Source organism: Eumetopias jubatus, unplaced genomic scaffold (assembly GCF_037043125.1).
Source record: "Eumetopias jubatus isolate StellerSeaLion01/CBP00866 unplaced genomic scaffold, mEumJub1_p1.0 scaffold_16, whole genome shotgun sequence".
In the NCBI taxonomy this organism is placed as follows: Eukaryota; Metazoa; Chordata; class Mammalia; order Carnivora; family Otariidae; genus Eumetopias; species Eumetopias jubatus.
In genome coordinates, this window is record NW_028274822.1 from 87,898,874 (window position 1) to 87,912,900 (window position 14,027).

General features: G+C 46.8%; 1 protein-coding gene across 1 annotated transcript in view; it reads left to right on the forward strand.

Annotated features, from left to right (window-relative positions):
- Positions 1 to 14,027, forward strand: part of DNAH10 (dynein axonemal heavy chain 10) — a 129,792-nt gene that overhangs the window by 51,578 nt on the left and 64,187 nt on the right. The window contains exons 26-33 of the mRNA XM_088019638.1: positions 1,055 to 1,208; positions 2,325 to 2,558; positions 3,923 to 4,045; positions 5,776 to 6,009; positions 8,232 to 8,455; positions 11,587 to 11,856; positions 11,955 to 12,138; positions 13,520 to 13,654. Coding sequence (XP_087875764.1) covers positions 1,055 to 1,208; positions 2,325 to 2,558; positions 3,923 to 4,045; positions 5,776 to 6,009; positions 8,232 to 8,455; positions 11,587 to 11,856; positions 11,955 to 12,138; positions 13,520 to 13,654 — 1,558 coding nt within the window. The remainder of the gene's footprint in view (positions 1 to 1,054; positions 1,209 to 2,324; positions 2,559 to 3,922; positions 4,046 to 5,775; positions 6,010 to 8,231; positions 8,456 to 11,586; positions 11,857 to 11,954; positions 12,139 to 13,519; positions 13,655 to 14,027) is intronic.

Genomic DNA, 14,027 nt, shown 5'->3' on the forward strand with positions numbered 1-14,027 from the left:
GGAATAGAGATGACGCCACTTAAGTATTTACCAGCTGTCTTTCTCATTTTTGAAAAAGCTATCTGTGCACAAAAGGCATAAAAGTTAAGCACCACCACATGATAGTGGAAGGTCATCCTCCCTCTTATCCTTGACTACAAGTCTTGGGAGAATCCCAGAGTCAATCACTTTATCAATTTTCCCTCCACCTGCCCAGACAGTCTGTGCCAATTCAAGCCTGTTCACCTACTTACATATGTACATGTATATGCAGAGGTCCATCCCTCTCATTTGAAAAAAAAAAAAAAGATTTTATTTATTTATTTGACAGAGAGAGACACAGCGAGAGAGGGAACACAAGCAGGGGGAGGGGGAGAGGGAGAAGCAGGCTTCCCGCGGAGCAGGGAGCCCGATGCGGGGCTCGATCCCAGGACCCTGGGATCATGACCTGAGCTGAAGGCAGACGCTTCACTGACTGAGGCCCCCCACCCCTGGCGCCCCTACAGCAGACCCCTTATTACTATCTCTGTACTCTGTGGTTTTCTCGTGGCACTCAAAGCAGTTTGTGATTATTTCATGTATAGATCTGTTATATTGTGTCCTGGCCGTACCCCCATGTAGGTGGTGGAGTCCCCACGGGCAGGAGCCTGGCCTTTGGTCACTTGCACCTGCCGCACCTAGCCTACTGCCTGGAGCAGAGAAAAAAGCATGATAAATGTTTACCAAATACACGGCAGCTCACAACTTACACCAGGGTCTCAACCAGGCTGAGTGAGCCGACAGAGGTCGAGGTCCCTGGTCCACAGACTACATGACAGAAGTAGGTTCCAGAAAGTTCAAAGCCGTATATTTTCTTAGATGGCCGTGAAGACTAGCCATCTAAGAGTGTATCTTGCTAGAGGTGGTTTCCTGGGTTTGATTCTGGAAGCCAGCGGGATTTTTGGAGAACTTTGGAAACGTGATTCCAATGATATCCTCATTTATAATGGGATTTATCCTGTGATGTAAGCGGGAAGAATTAAATTCATCACTAAATCCAGGAAGCATAAATGTTTTAATGTGGATGCACTTTCAGGCATTGGAAAGAGCTCATGGAAAAAACAGGCGTATTTTTTGAAATGACAGAGACGTTCACCTTGGAAAACATGTTTGCTATGGAACTTCACAAACACACGGATGTTCTCAATGAGATCGTAATGGCTGCTGTCAAGGAGATAGCCATAGAGAAAGTAAGACTGCTTTTAGTTACAAAACAGTTGAGAAAAGAAAATTATTTTTACTTTAATTTCAGTGTAGTTAGCATGCAGTGTTATATTAGTTTCAGAGAATTATGATTATTTCAAAAGGTTTTATTTATTAGTGCGCATGCTCGAGTACAAGTTGTGGGGGAGGGGCAAAGGGAGAGGGAGAAGCAGATCCCCCACTAAGCAGGGAGCTGGACTTGGGGCTCCGTCCCTGGACCCTGGGATCATGACCTGAGCCAAAGGCAGTTGCTTAACCGAAAACTTTTGTTACAGTACTTGTTGTATTTGAGTAATAAAGAATTATTTGCTCTAGAAATTCTAGGATTTCTGCCTTGGTTAAATTTTTTATTGTTCTAGGTTATAGTTTCACTTCCAGTGCATTTATTAAGTGTATTTATTAAATGTATTAATGGATGTTTATGGTAGAAAACTGAGAAAATAAATCACTTATAACTCTACCACCTGAAGATAATTAGTAACATTTCAGTGTATGTCCTTTAATACTTAAAAGTGTGTAGACATGTGCCTGCACATACTATACGCATAGTCACACACAAACAGGCATAAAGGCACATCCAGGTATATACCCATACGCATATATGCATCGCATACACATAATACACACACATAAATATTGATACAACTGGTTTTTGAAAATGCAATCATTAATAGGCATATTAATTTGTAATCTGATTTTCTTGCTTAATGGCAAACCCAGGGGCAGGATCGTGTAGGTGAGCAGGGAGGCAGACCAGGAAATTTAGACCCTGGTTCTGGTGCTGAGTGACCTGGCCAAGCTGCTTCACTTCTCTGAGCACCCAGCTGGCATCGCTATAAAATGTGGGTAGCAATCCTTACTTCCGTCGGACGCTTTGAGGACGGAAGGCGGTCCTGTGTGGACCGTGCTTACCGGGCACATAGCCAGTGCTTGGTCAGGGATGTTGGGGTCGCCGTGATGGAATCTCTGCTTACTTGGAAAACTGACCGAGGCTCTGGGCTGAGCAGCTGACTGAAGGCAAGTTCAGGAAGTTGCTATTGGGTTGGAGTTCTGTTTTTTTCAATGTCTGTGCCCAAACCGCTCTTTTTTATCTTCCTGAGCAGGCGGTGAAGGAAATCCTGGATACGTGGGAAAGTATGAAGTTTACTGTGGTCAGATATTTCAAAGGCACACAGGAGCGAGGCTACATCTTGGGGTCTGTTGACGAAATCATCCAGTGCCTGGATGACAACACCGTCAGCCTGCAAAGCATCTCAGGAAGCAGATTTGTGGGGCCTTTTCTGCAGACTGTTCACAAATGGGAGAAAACACTTTCTCTGATAGGGGAAGTCATTGAGGTGAGAGAAAAGCCGGAGAGAAGTTTTATATGAGAATATTTTGTGCTCAGACCCTGATGCTTTTCTGGCTTGATTAATTACAGGGTAAGTGTGTGCATGATTAGGAGAGTCAGTCTGAGTTTTTATTTCAATGAATGCATTTTTAACTTCCATGATTCTTAATTGGGTCTCTCTTATACGTCCCTATTCTTGTTATATACTGTCCTGTTCTTGTCGGGATATGTTCACCTCCTCCAGCACATGGAAGAATTTAAACACATTTAAAGCCCTTTTCAGATTTCTCCATATTTATTCTTTTCTCAGGTCCGAGTTTTCCTCTTTGTGTGTGTGTGTGTGTGTGTACGTGTGTGTACACGTGTGTACGTGTGTGTGTACGTGCGCGTACGTGTGTGCACGTGTGTGTACGTGTGTGTGTGTGTGTGTGTGTGTGTGTGTGTGTACGTGTACGTGTGTACCGGGACTGTCTTTCCTGGTAGTGGGTTTTTCTCGGTGGGATCTATTTATTTTTAAAGTTGATCTTACATAAAATGTTTTTGCCTGTGCTTGCTTCACTTTGTCATGTGTTTCTGCAGTTTCTCCAAGTTGGCCTGTCATAGTGGACAGCACTGAACAGGGTTTTATACTGGGGCTTGGGGCTTTCTTCTTGTTGTGGGAAGTGCTAGTCCAGACCTCTCTGAGCGACCCAGGCTCATCTTACCATTTTTGTGTGCTGCCTCTTTTCTCTCCCCAGGCCACAGGCAAGTGCCTTGTTCCAGGCACAAGCTTGAGTTTTGGCTGGGATGACGCCGGCCCTGGTTCACTGGCTGGGGAGGTGGTCCAGGCCCTCACCCCTCCCAAACGTGGGCTTCCTTCGCTTGCTTGTTTTGGTCCATTACTTTTTGTTAGGTAGGATATAGCACTGTTTTATTTTTCTTCATTATTTAAAAATTTTTTTAAATGGATGTGAAATTTACATAACATTAATCATTTTATTTTTAAGAAGATTTATTTATTTTAGAGATGAGGGGAGGGGCAGAGGGAGATTGGGAGAGAGAGAATCTCAAGCAGACTCCCCGCTGAGCACAGAGCCTGACACGGGGCTCGAGCTCACGACCCTGAGATTACGACCTGAGCTGAAACCAAGAGCTGGATGCTAAACTGACCAAGCCACCCAGGTGCCCCTGTTTGGGTTTTTTTGTTTTGTTTTGTTTTGTTTTTACATGATCTGTCCTTTGTTCCTCTGGGTAACAGGGCTCCCACCCCTGCTTACAACTAGAAGCTTCTTCCTTGCCCTGGACTCGTGTGGAGAGTTTTCTTTTGCTTCTGTGTGGGGCTTGGTATCTTAAAATATTTAAAATATTTAGCTATGCTTTCTTCATTTCCAGATTTGGATGTTGGTTCAGAGAAAATGGATGTATCTTGAAAGCATTTTTATCGGTGGCGATATCAGGTCACAACTTCCTGACGAGGCGAAGAAGTTTGACAACATCGACAGAGTATTTAAAAGGGCAAGTGACCGGCTTCTGTTTTAGTCATGAAAGGACAGTGATTTGAGATACGTTTACTTATGTTTCTTTTTTTTTTAATCTTCTTTTACGTTTACTTATGTTTCTGGAGGTAGTATTTTGTCTGTTAAGTACCTTCTGATTTTTTTTTTAAGTTTATTTCTTTTTAAGTAATCTTTATGCCCAACGTGGGGCTCAAACTCACGACCCTGAGATCGAGAGTCACATGCTCTTCCAACTGAGCCAGCCAGGCGCCCCTAATTCTGAATTTTTTAAATCATTACATATGACCTTCATCTGTTCAGTAAAAATTTCTGTTTGTTTTCAAGCCACTGGCACATGGCACTGAAACTTTTTTATATTGATTTTTTATTATAAAAGTAATACTTGCTTAAGAAGCTTGGAAAATGTAGAAAGGTAGAAAAAAAATGTATCTTCCAGAGTTCTGTCACCTTGATGTGACCACTTTAGTATGCTGTATATTTCTTTTGTCTGTGCACATGGGTTTAAAAACACAACGATAATGATATTCTGTATAACTCTCTTCTAATTTTCTTTTAATATTATGGGAAAGGTATTTCGTATTTTGACACTCGAGAGAAGATTCTGATAGCTTTATAAAACGTTCCAGTGAGTGGCTTGACATTACTTTAGTTGATTGTTGAAACGAGACATCTTGTTCCAAGACGAATTCTTTGCTTTTGTCAATAATTTGCAGGCCTGTGCCTTCTGCCTTTTCCACATTTAGGATGAATATCTTATGAGAGACTGGTGGAAAATAAATTGCCTGTGAAGGAGTATCACCCATTTTAAAGTCTTTCCCGGAAAGGATTGTGCCTGTCTTTGCTGCCCCTAGCCATTAGTGGGCTGAGGGTCTTCACCCAGAGCCACCTGCCCTTGAAGCCGGGGTGCCTTGTTGCTCAGTGGTGCTACACACTCTCTAGTTAGGAGGGGCCTGTTCACATTTGGGTCTCTTTTATCCGTTAGAGTTGTTAATATTTCCTTGTTCATTTGCATAACCTATTTTTTTAAACTTAAAAAAAAATCACACAATGGATATTTATTATAGAAGAGTTGAGAAACTATAAAAAAAAAGCAAAGAAAGGAAAAAAATACCTATAATCCCACACCCCAGATAACCATTTTGACAGGTCAATATCTATCTTTCCAGAATTTGTTTATTCCTGTATAAACATATAAATAGGTATTATAAGTAAATACTCCACAAAATAAGATCATTCTTACCAATGGGATCATTTAAAAAAATTTAATGTCTTCGGCATATATTTCAATAAATAAACATGGAAACGATCACTTTCAGCCAACGATTGACCCAGTTTCCTGTTGGATGTTGGGGATATTTCCCTAACTGCCCCCTCCATGTGCCACCATGAAGGGTGCTGGAGAGACCGTCCTGGGACATGCACGTGGCCCAGAGTGGAGCTTCTGGGTTCATTCATCCCACGAAGGGTGACTGGGGGCCTTCCATGTACAGACACTGTTGTCGACCCATGGGGCACATCAGTGAGCCAGAGAGATTAAAAATCGCTTACCCCAACAGCTGACCTTCTAGTGGGAGGCTGGAAAACATTAACATCAGAAATACGTAAATTGTCTGTAGTACGCTAGGAGGTGCTAGGGACATCCGCCGCAGCCCCCAAAAGGCTGTGGTTGGGGTGCGTGTTGGTTTTGTGCTTCCCTGGCCTGACGGCTCTCCTCTCGCCCTCGTCCAGATCATGGGTGAGACCTTAAAGGACCCCGTGATCAAGAGATGCTGCGAGGCCCCGAACCGCCTGGCCGACTTGCAGCACATCAGTGAGGGCCTTGAGAAATGCCAGAAGAGCTTAAACGACTACTTAGACTCCAAGAGAAACGCTTTCCCGAGGTTCTTCTTCATTTCTGATGACGAGCTGCTCAGCATCCTGGGGAACAGCAACCCGCTCTGCGTCCAGGAGCACATGATCAAGGTGGGCTCCTGCGGCCCCGCACCCCCCCAACCTGGGAGCGGCTGCCCACGCTCCGTCCTGGGGCTTGTTCCATCCGAAGTCTCTGTGCGGTTGGCTCAGCCCCGAGGCTAGGAAATGCTGCCGGGCTTTTATCGGAAACATAAATCTGATGAAATCCACTTAGGCTGAAACTGTACAAAGATTCCACTGTTATTTGTTGCTCTTTTTGTAAAGTCCAAAAACATTATTTTTTGGAGAAACTAAAGGGAATCCAGTAATACACAAAGACTAACATAATAAGCAGAGGGTGAGGCAGGATGGGGCTTCAGCATGTGGACTGATTGCCTTGTTCAAATCCTGGCTCCACACAAATTTGCTGTGTGACTTCTGGCAAGCTACTTAACCTCTCTGGGCATCGGTTTCCCCTCCCCTCCCCTTCCCTTCCCGATTTTATTTATTTGAGAGAGCCAGCACAGAGAGGGAGAAGCAGACTCCCCGCTGAGCAGAGAGCCTGGCACGGGGCTCCATCCCAGGACCCTGAGATCGTGACCTGAGCCGAAGGCAGCTGCTTAATTGACTGAGCCACCCACGTGCCCCTGGGCATCGGTTTCTTATCTGTAAATAGGGATAACCCCGAGAGTTACGTGCTTCAGTGGAGCTGTCACTAAGAGTCAATGAGCTTGTCTTTGTAAAATGCTTAGTGCCTGCCTTATGGTGTTGGCTGAATAGCCTTATCCATCACCCGGAATTGACTGGTAACCAACTTGTTACCAATTTATCCCATTTGCTTCCTCTCTCCCTCCCTCTCCCCCCTTCCCTTCTCTCTCCCTCCCTCTCCCCGCTTCCCTTCTCTCTCCCTCCCTCTCCCCCCTTCCCTTCTCTCTCCCTCCCTCTCCCCGCTTCCCTTCTCTCTCCCTCCGTCTCCCCCCTTCCCTTCTCTCTCCCTCCCTCTCCCCCTTCCCTTCTCTCTCCCTCCCTCTCCCCGCTTCCCTTCTCTCTCCCTCCCTCTCTCCCCCTTCCCTTCTCTCTCCCTCTCTCTGTGTGAAACAAAGCTGTAGAAACAAATTTGCCCCACTCTTTGCCCCCTCTCCCTATCACAGCTCTCCCTCCCTTTTCAGGGGGCAGCCACAGTCACGAGTTGGTTGTGATTCCTTCCAGCTTTACATACCTGGACATATGTGTATCCATGAGCAATACTGACCAGCAAGAAACAACCGACAATACCGTCTCTGGTGATAGACAGCCAGAGCACGGCCAGAATGAATCTTCGATCACCGGGTCACAGCTCTATGTTTAGTAACAGCCTAGGACAGGGGTTCCCAGGCTTGGCAGTGTCGGTAGTTGGGCCAGATAACGCTTTGCTCTGTGCGTGGACATGTGTGTGTCAGGAGCCTGGGGCCGTCCCGTGTGCTGTGGGACACTCAGCAGCATCCCTGGCCTCTACCCACTCGAAGCCAGGAGCATCGCGCTCCAGTTAAGACAACCAAAAATGTCTCCTGACATTGCCTAGTGTCCCTCCTGGGGGCAGGATCATTTGTAGTTTTGAATCAGTGTTGTAGAATAATTCCTTTATTCCAAATAAAGCCTGTGGGATCAAGTACAGAACTCCATAGTTTCCCTTTAGCGAATGCTGATTTCCTTCTTACACTAGAATTCATGTCTTGGGTTGTGTGTGTTCCTTTCTCAAAGGGGAGTTTTATATTTTGTTTCTGCTTTCATAAACAAATATTTGACTGTTTTAGAAAAATGTATTTTAGAAGTACATCATTTACTGGTAGCCCCTTTTGCAAACCTCTGGTTTTATCCTTTAAAGCCTATTGCCTTTCCCTTCTCCTCTCTGACTGGCAGAGTGCCTTGTCTTATATCCTGAGTCCTAAAAGACTCATTTTTCTGAATAGCATTCTGATCAATATCGCTGATGATGGGCAATGGAAGGCAAGTGTTTTATGTGCTGGCAGCCTTTCTTGCGTGTTGTTTGATTTGACCTTCCAACCTCATCTTGGACGTGTCGTAATTACGTTCGTTCCAGGGCCAGAGAGGAGCAGCAGATTGCCCCAGGTCACCCATCTGGGCCATGGGGGATCCAAGCACACGTCTCACTTGTCCGCCCCATGGTGTTGAATCACCAGGCTGTTCTGCGTCTCCTCTGTCCAGACACCTCTCCCTCCCCGCATATACTCTCTAGAACCTGGCGCTGCCACCCAGCATCCGTGTCACAGGGCGGATGTCCTGCTGTATTGCAGATGTTCGACAACATCGCTCTGCTGAGGTTCCACGATGGGGAGAATGGAGAGAAGCTGGTGTCCGCCATGATCTCAGCAGAAGGAGAGGTCATGGAGTTCCGCAAGATCATCCGGGCGGAGGGGCGCGTGGAGGACTGGATGACCGCTGTGTTGAACGAAATGCGGAGGACCAACCGGCTGATCACCAAAGAGGCTATCTTTAGATACTGTGAAAACAGAAGCAGGTAGGGTCGCGACTGGGAATGGGTGTCATTTTCTCGTATGAATCGTGCTAATGGATGAATTAACACTGAGGGTTTGGAGTAGATCAAGCGACATCCCGAATGAAGTTTTCTTTTCTTGCGATAGTTAAGTTGGCCCGTGCATTGTCTGTCTTTAAAGGCCCACCTAGTTCAGGACTTCTCAAAGGGTGGTGGCATCTGGACCAACGGCATTAGGGCCCCTGGGGAGCTGGTTAGGAATGCAAATGCCAGGGCCCTCCCCCAAATCTGCCCCATCAGAAACTCTGGGGGTGGGCCATCTGTGTATTTTATAAGCCCCTCCCCAGGGATTCTGAGCCAACCACTGACCTGGTGACCCAACAGAAACCAGGTGTTCGGGAGGGTCAATCTGCATATGGGTTAAGGAGTAGAGTCGTTTCTAAAATATTTAATGATTTCAATCATGCCTTGAATTTTGTGGCCCGAGAAGCATCTAGGCACTGAGCTGAGCCTGCTTCTTGCTGAGAGGAGAGCTGGCTTTAATATGCACTTGAACACAAAGTACGTAAAGCATCTTTGGTTAACGAGTTCTATTAGATTCAAGCGGGATTCCCAGGAATATATTCGGGAGGGCCTTCATGCACACATAAAACCTGCATTATTATTTTAAGAATGTTATCCTTTTGATTTTATACACTGCCTTTTTGATTTATGCACTGAAAACATCTACTTAAGTACCTTTATTAGAGAATAGCATTTTATTTGTATGATTATGATCCTTTATTTTTTTAGGTCCTGTAAGAATTGGCTTATATCCTTAGGTAATCAGGTATATATAGATCTGTTCAGTAGTGTGCTGGTATACTGGCTTTCTGAAAAAGGGGAAAAAAAACCCCTTTGATTTAGAGAGTTCATCAGTGTTCATGGTGTCAATACTCCCACCACAGCTGATTTCAAAGCTAAGTGGTGTAATGGTAAGTGGTTTGAACATCAGCCTACAAAGTTCTTGAGTATTTGACAATGAACTCTCATGAACTGGTAGGAGGTGGCTCTAGCATATTATCAGTTATATTCATTGATTGAGCTAATATTTATCGGGCTCCTGCTCCAAGCTAATCACTGTGCTAGATGCTCATACAAAGCTGAACTAGACAGAAATCGCCAGCCTCCAGAAAGTGACCACTGGGTATTCTGAAGTCTCCTTAATGCTCCCAGATCAGACGAATTTTACACCGACATTAGTTTTAGCTACATTATAACTACCACTTTGCCAGGGTACTGTTGTGTGTCACGGGGTGTGGTCGGTGGGAGACGGGATAAGGGAAGGCACCCCGAAGTCTCGGCACCACCCCCCTCCTCCCCAAATGCCCCTCCGCCTCACGTGGGAGCTGTTGTTTCTAACGAAAGGGTGTGTAGTTGAAATGAATGTATTGGTTTGTTTGAACAGACATGTTTTGGCATCACTGAGAAGACGGGCCCAGGGGTATGCAGTCCCAGAAAGCGCCCGGTATCCTGGGATTTGCCAAACACCATCATGTTCCTCTTAGCTCTGCCCTGAGTCACTTTATTTTCTCTGGTCAAGTTGCTTCTGCCCCTCCTGATTTATAACTTCCCAGGCCCCTCATCACCTTCATCAGATCTCTCTAGTGTGTAGGGATCATAACTATAAATACTATTTAGGTTTTTAGAGGCACCAGACAACTTTAAAACAAGATGGCAAAGCCTAATCTTGTCATTGTTTTAAATATTCTTGATTTATTTTGCCATTCATGTGTGTCATCAAGGTAAAGACTAGTAATTTACAGTCACTTTTCCTGGATTGGAACTTTCGGCTCTGGGTCCATTACTTTTAAAGTGTAATTTGGAAAAAAAATTTGCCCTAAATGTATTTCAAGGCACTTACCAACTTTGGAAATTCGTATCTCTGTAGAGGAAATCCAAGCAGCCAATAAACATATGGAAAGAGGAGAGCTGTTGTTAGTCACTGGGGATCTGCAAATTAGCTTAGAACGAGATACTGTTTTCCCCTGCCTTTTATATTGGCAAAAAAAAAAAAAATCAAAAGAGTGATAATACCTAGTGCTGGAGAGCATGTGGTGAGAAGGGTAGTGCTATGCTTTGTTGGTGGGGTAAGGATTGCTACAACCCTTAAAAGTAATTTGACCATTTCTATTAAAATAAACTACCCAAAGAATGCACTCTACTTTGGCCTGGTTGTTTTGCTTTTGGGGTTCTGTTCTGTAAGTCTAGAAGCAGCTCTGACTCATCAGGTTAGATGCAGAGCAGTGTTTGTTCACCTCAACACTACTGATGTCTGAGGCTGGAGAATGCTTTGCTGTGGGGGACTCCGGTGCCTTGTAGGATGGTTAGCACCATCCTCAGCCCCTGCCACCCTTCAGATGCCAGTAACACCCCTACCCCCAGTTGTGACAACTGAAAATGTCTCCAGACATCGCCAAATGGTGTAGAGGGATGTTTATTGCAGTATTATTTGTGTTGGTGAAGGAACTAGAAGCAGCTTAACCAGACACCAGTAAGGTAATGTTTGAGTACACTGCAGCGCTCTCAAGCTCTGGAATATCATGCGGCTTTTATAAAGATTGGGTTAGACTGCATCCATTGACCTAGAGGCTTACCTCTTAGAATTCTTAAATGGGACAAGCAAGGTGCAGAGTACCCTGTATCGTCTGGTGCCATTTTTGGAGGAACAACCACCACAGCCCCATCTTCCCGTACGTGTGTATAACTTTGGTCAGGTGTGCAAGGGAGAGAAAAGAGTAGTGAGTAACACCCAGGAAGCTGTAACTAGGAGAATGGGCGGGGTGGTCAGAGATGATTAAATTCTTTGTTGGAATTTAAAAATGTAGAAATTCTTATCATATGCCCGTAATATTAAGTCACTCTGCAAACCTGTCCAGGCATATTTTAAGAGGGATCTAGCGTCTTTCTACATCATCGCCTCTAACTTTCTTGTGTGCGGGTGTCCTTGGTCTGGTGTTTTCTTATCCAGCTAGAAGACTTACGGTCATTTGCTTACCTGGAGCCATCACTTTGATTCCCCAGTTCCAGATCAAAGAAATTACATTCTTACGGGGACTGTTATCTGGTGCCAGTCCCTGGAAAAAGATCTCGAACAGGTGTGCATTTTCCTTTAGGGTCGACTGGATGCTCCTGTACCAAGGGATGGTGGTGCTGGCCGCCTGCCAGGTGTGGTGGACCTGGGAGGTGGAGGATGTCTTCCACAGAGTACAGGAAGGGGAGAAGCAGGCCATGAAGGACTATGGCAAGAAAATGCACCAGCAGATTGATGAGTTGGTCACTCGGATCACCATGCCCTTGAGCAAAAACGACAGAAAGAAATTGAACACGGTCCTCATCATCGACGTGCATGCCAGAGATATAGTCGATTCTTTCATAAGAGGCAGGTAGGGACCTCTGGGGGCCCCGGCGTGTCACAGTGTGTCCTTCACCCGGCTTGGCCTCGCCGTTTCTCCGACCCCCTCTCCCTCCTCTCCCCTTGCAGCATTCTCGAGGCCCGGGAGTTTGAATGGGAGAGTCAGCTGCGGTTCTACTGGGACCGGGAACCCGACGAGCTGAACATCCGTCAGTGCACGGGCACCTTCAGCTATGGCTATGAGTACATGGGTCTGAACGGGAGGTTGGTCATCACGCCGCTCACCGACCGGATTTACCTGACTCTCACTCAGGTGATCGGCTGCCCAGACTACGAGGTTACCGGCTGCCTGTGGTTATGGGTTGTTCTCGAAGTGTGATTAGGGCGACTGCAGATACCGTACTGGGTTGACCAGTGTCCCTCCCTCCCAATGCATGTCCACTCGGAACCTCACGATGTGACCTTCTTTGGAAATAGGGTCTTTGTCTGTTTAATTAGGGAAGGATTGGGAATGTCCTGGATTAGGGCCCTAAATCCGATGACTGGTGTCGCTTGTGAAAAGAGGAGAGGACAGAGAGAGACAGGAAAGGTGATGTTAAGACAGAGGCAGGGATTGGAGTGAGGTGGCCACAAGCCAAGGAATGCTTGCAGCCACCAGAGCAAAGAACCCCCTAGAAGCTTTGGAGGGAGCGCGGCCCTGCCAACACCTCGATTTCAGACTCCTGGCCCTCAGTGCTGTGAACAAATACATTTCTGTTGTTTTCAGCGCCCCCCCCCTGCCACCCCCCCCCCCCCGGACGTGGTGGTAATTTGCTAGGGCAGCCCCAGGAAACCAATGCTGGTAGCAAGGGACATCATTGTTCAAAATCTGTAAACGAGTTCGAACTCGGAACAGGACCTACTTGCCACCTTTTGGGATTGGGCTGTTGCTGGTTCAGGCGGCCCCTAAAACCAACCTCAGGTTTAATAATTTGCTGAAAGGGCTCACAGAACTCAGAAAAGCCATCGCAGTCCTGGTTGTGGTTTAGTAGAGCCAGAGGATGCAGGTCAAACCCCAGCAGGAGACAGCTGGGGCTGGGAGCTGTGCTTCCATCTGGCGGAGTTGGCGTGCAGACAGCATTTGCTCTCACAGCAGCTCCGTGTCGCCACGCGGGGAAGCTCGTCAGGCGTACGTGGTGTCTAGGCTTTCAGCTGGGGACTGGTCGTGTAGGAATGGCCGATTGCTTGCATGGCTGACTTGAGTTTCCAGCTTCTCCAGAGGTCAAGCTGATCCCATGCGGCCCAGAGTCACAGTTCTCAGGGCATTCCACGGGCTCTGAGGTCAACTCCTAGAATTTGGAGACACAGGGCCAGAACTTTCCTTGGGCTCATCCTTTACGGCACAGATGTACCTGTGTGCTTGAGCCTTGCCTCAACTCTGGGAACTGCTAGGGCCTCGTCCTTGGAGGAGGCACCCGTTCCAGCATGTCGCTTAGTCACTGGTCCCTATATCATGGCGTGGGGGCGGCCAGCAGAGGTCAATGGAAAAACACAGAAAAGAAATGTAAAAAGTAGTGACTATCAGGAAAGGTGAGTGTGAACGTGTCCATTGCCACATGTATACCGCACATATATTGTCACAGTGCTTCGGGAAATGGCACCTGTTTCCTTGTGTGAATCAGACAACATAGGTTTTGCATTTGGCTCATCAACAGGCCCTGTCCATGTATCTGGGAGGGGCCCCTGCTGGCCCAGCAGGCACTGGCAAGACCGAGACCACCAAGGATCTGGCCAAAGCCCTGGGCTTGCTCTGTGTCGTGACCAACTGTGGGGAAGGCATGGATTACAAGGTACGGTGGAGAGCTGAACGCGGGACTTGGGAGGAAGGCATTGCACCCCACGCTCCTCCCTGAAAAGACGGGGCAACAGCTGGAAGAATGGAGCAGAAAAAAAATCTTTGACCTTCAGTCTCAGAGCTTATACGTGTCTGCTTGTTAGCAGCACGCAGAGCAAACGTTGCAAACTGAAATGCCACCAGAGCCGCATAGGTAATGTAAATGAGGACAGCAGCACGTGGAAACAGGGAGGGAGGTGAGGAGCCAGGTGGGGGGCCGCGGCCGGCTGGAGGGCATTGCTGCGGCCCCAGGGGGCGCCACTCTCTAGCTGCCGTTCCATCCTTACCACTCAGGGAAAATGGACCCCCGGCCACTAGATTTTCCAATA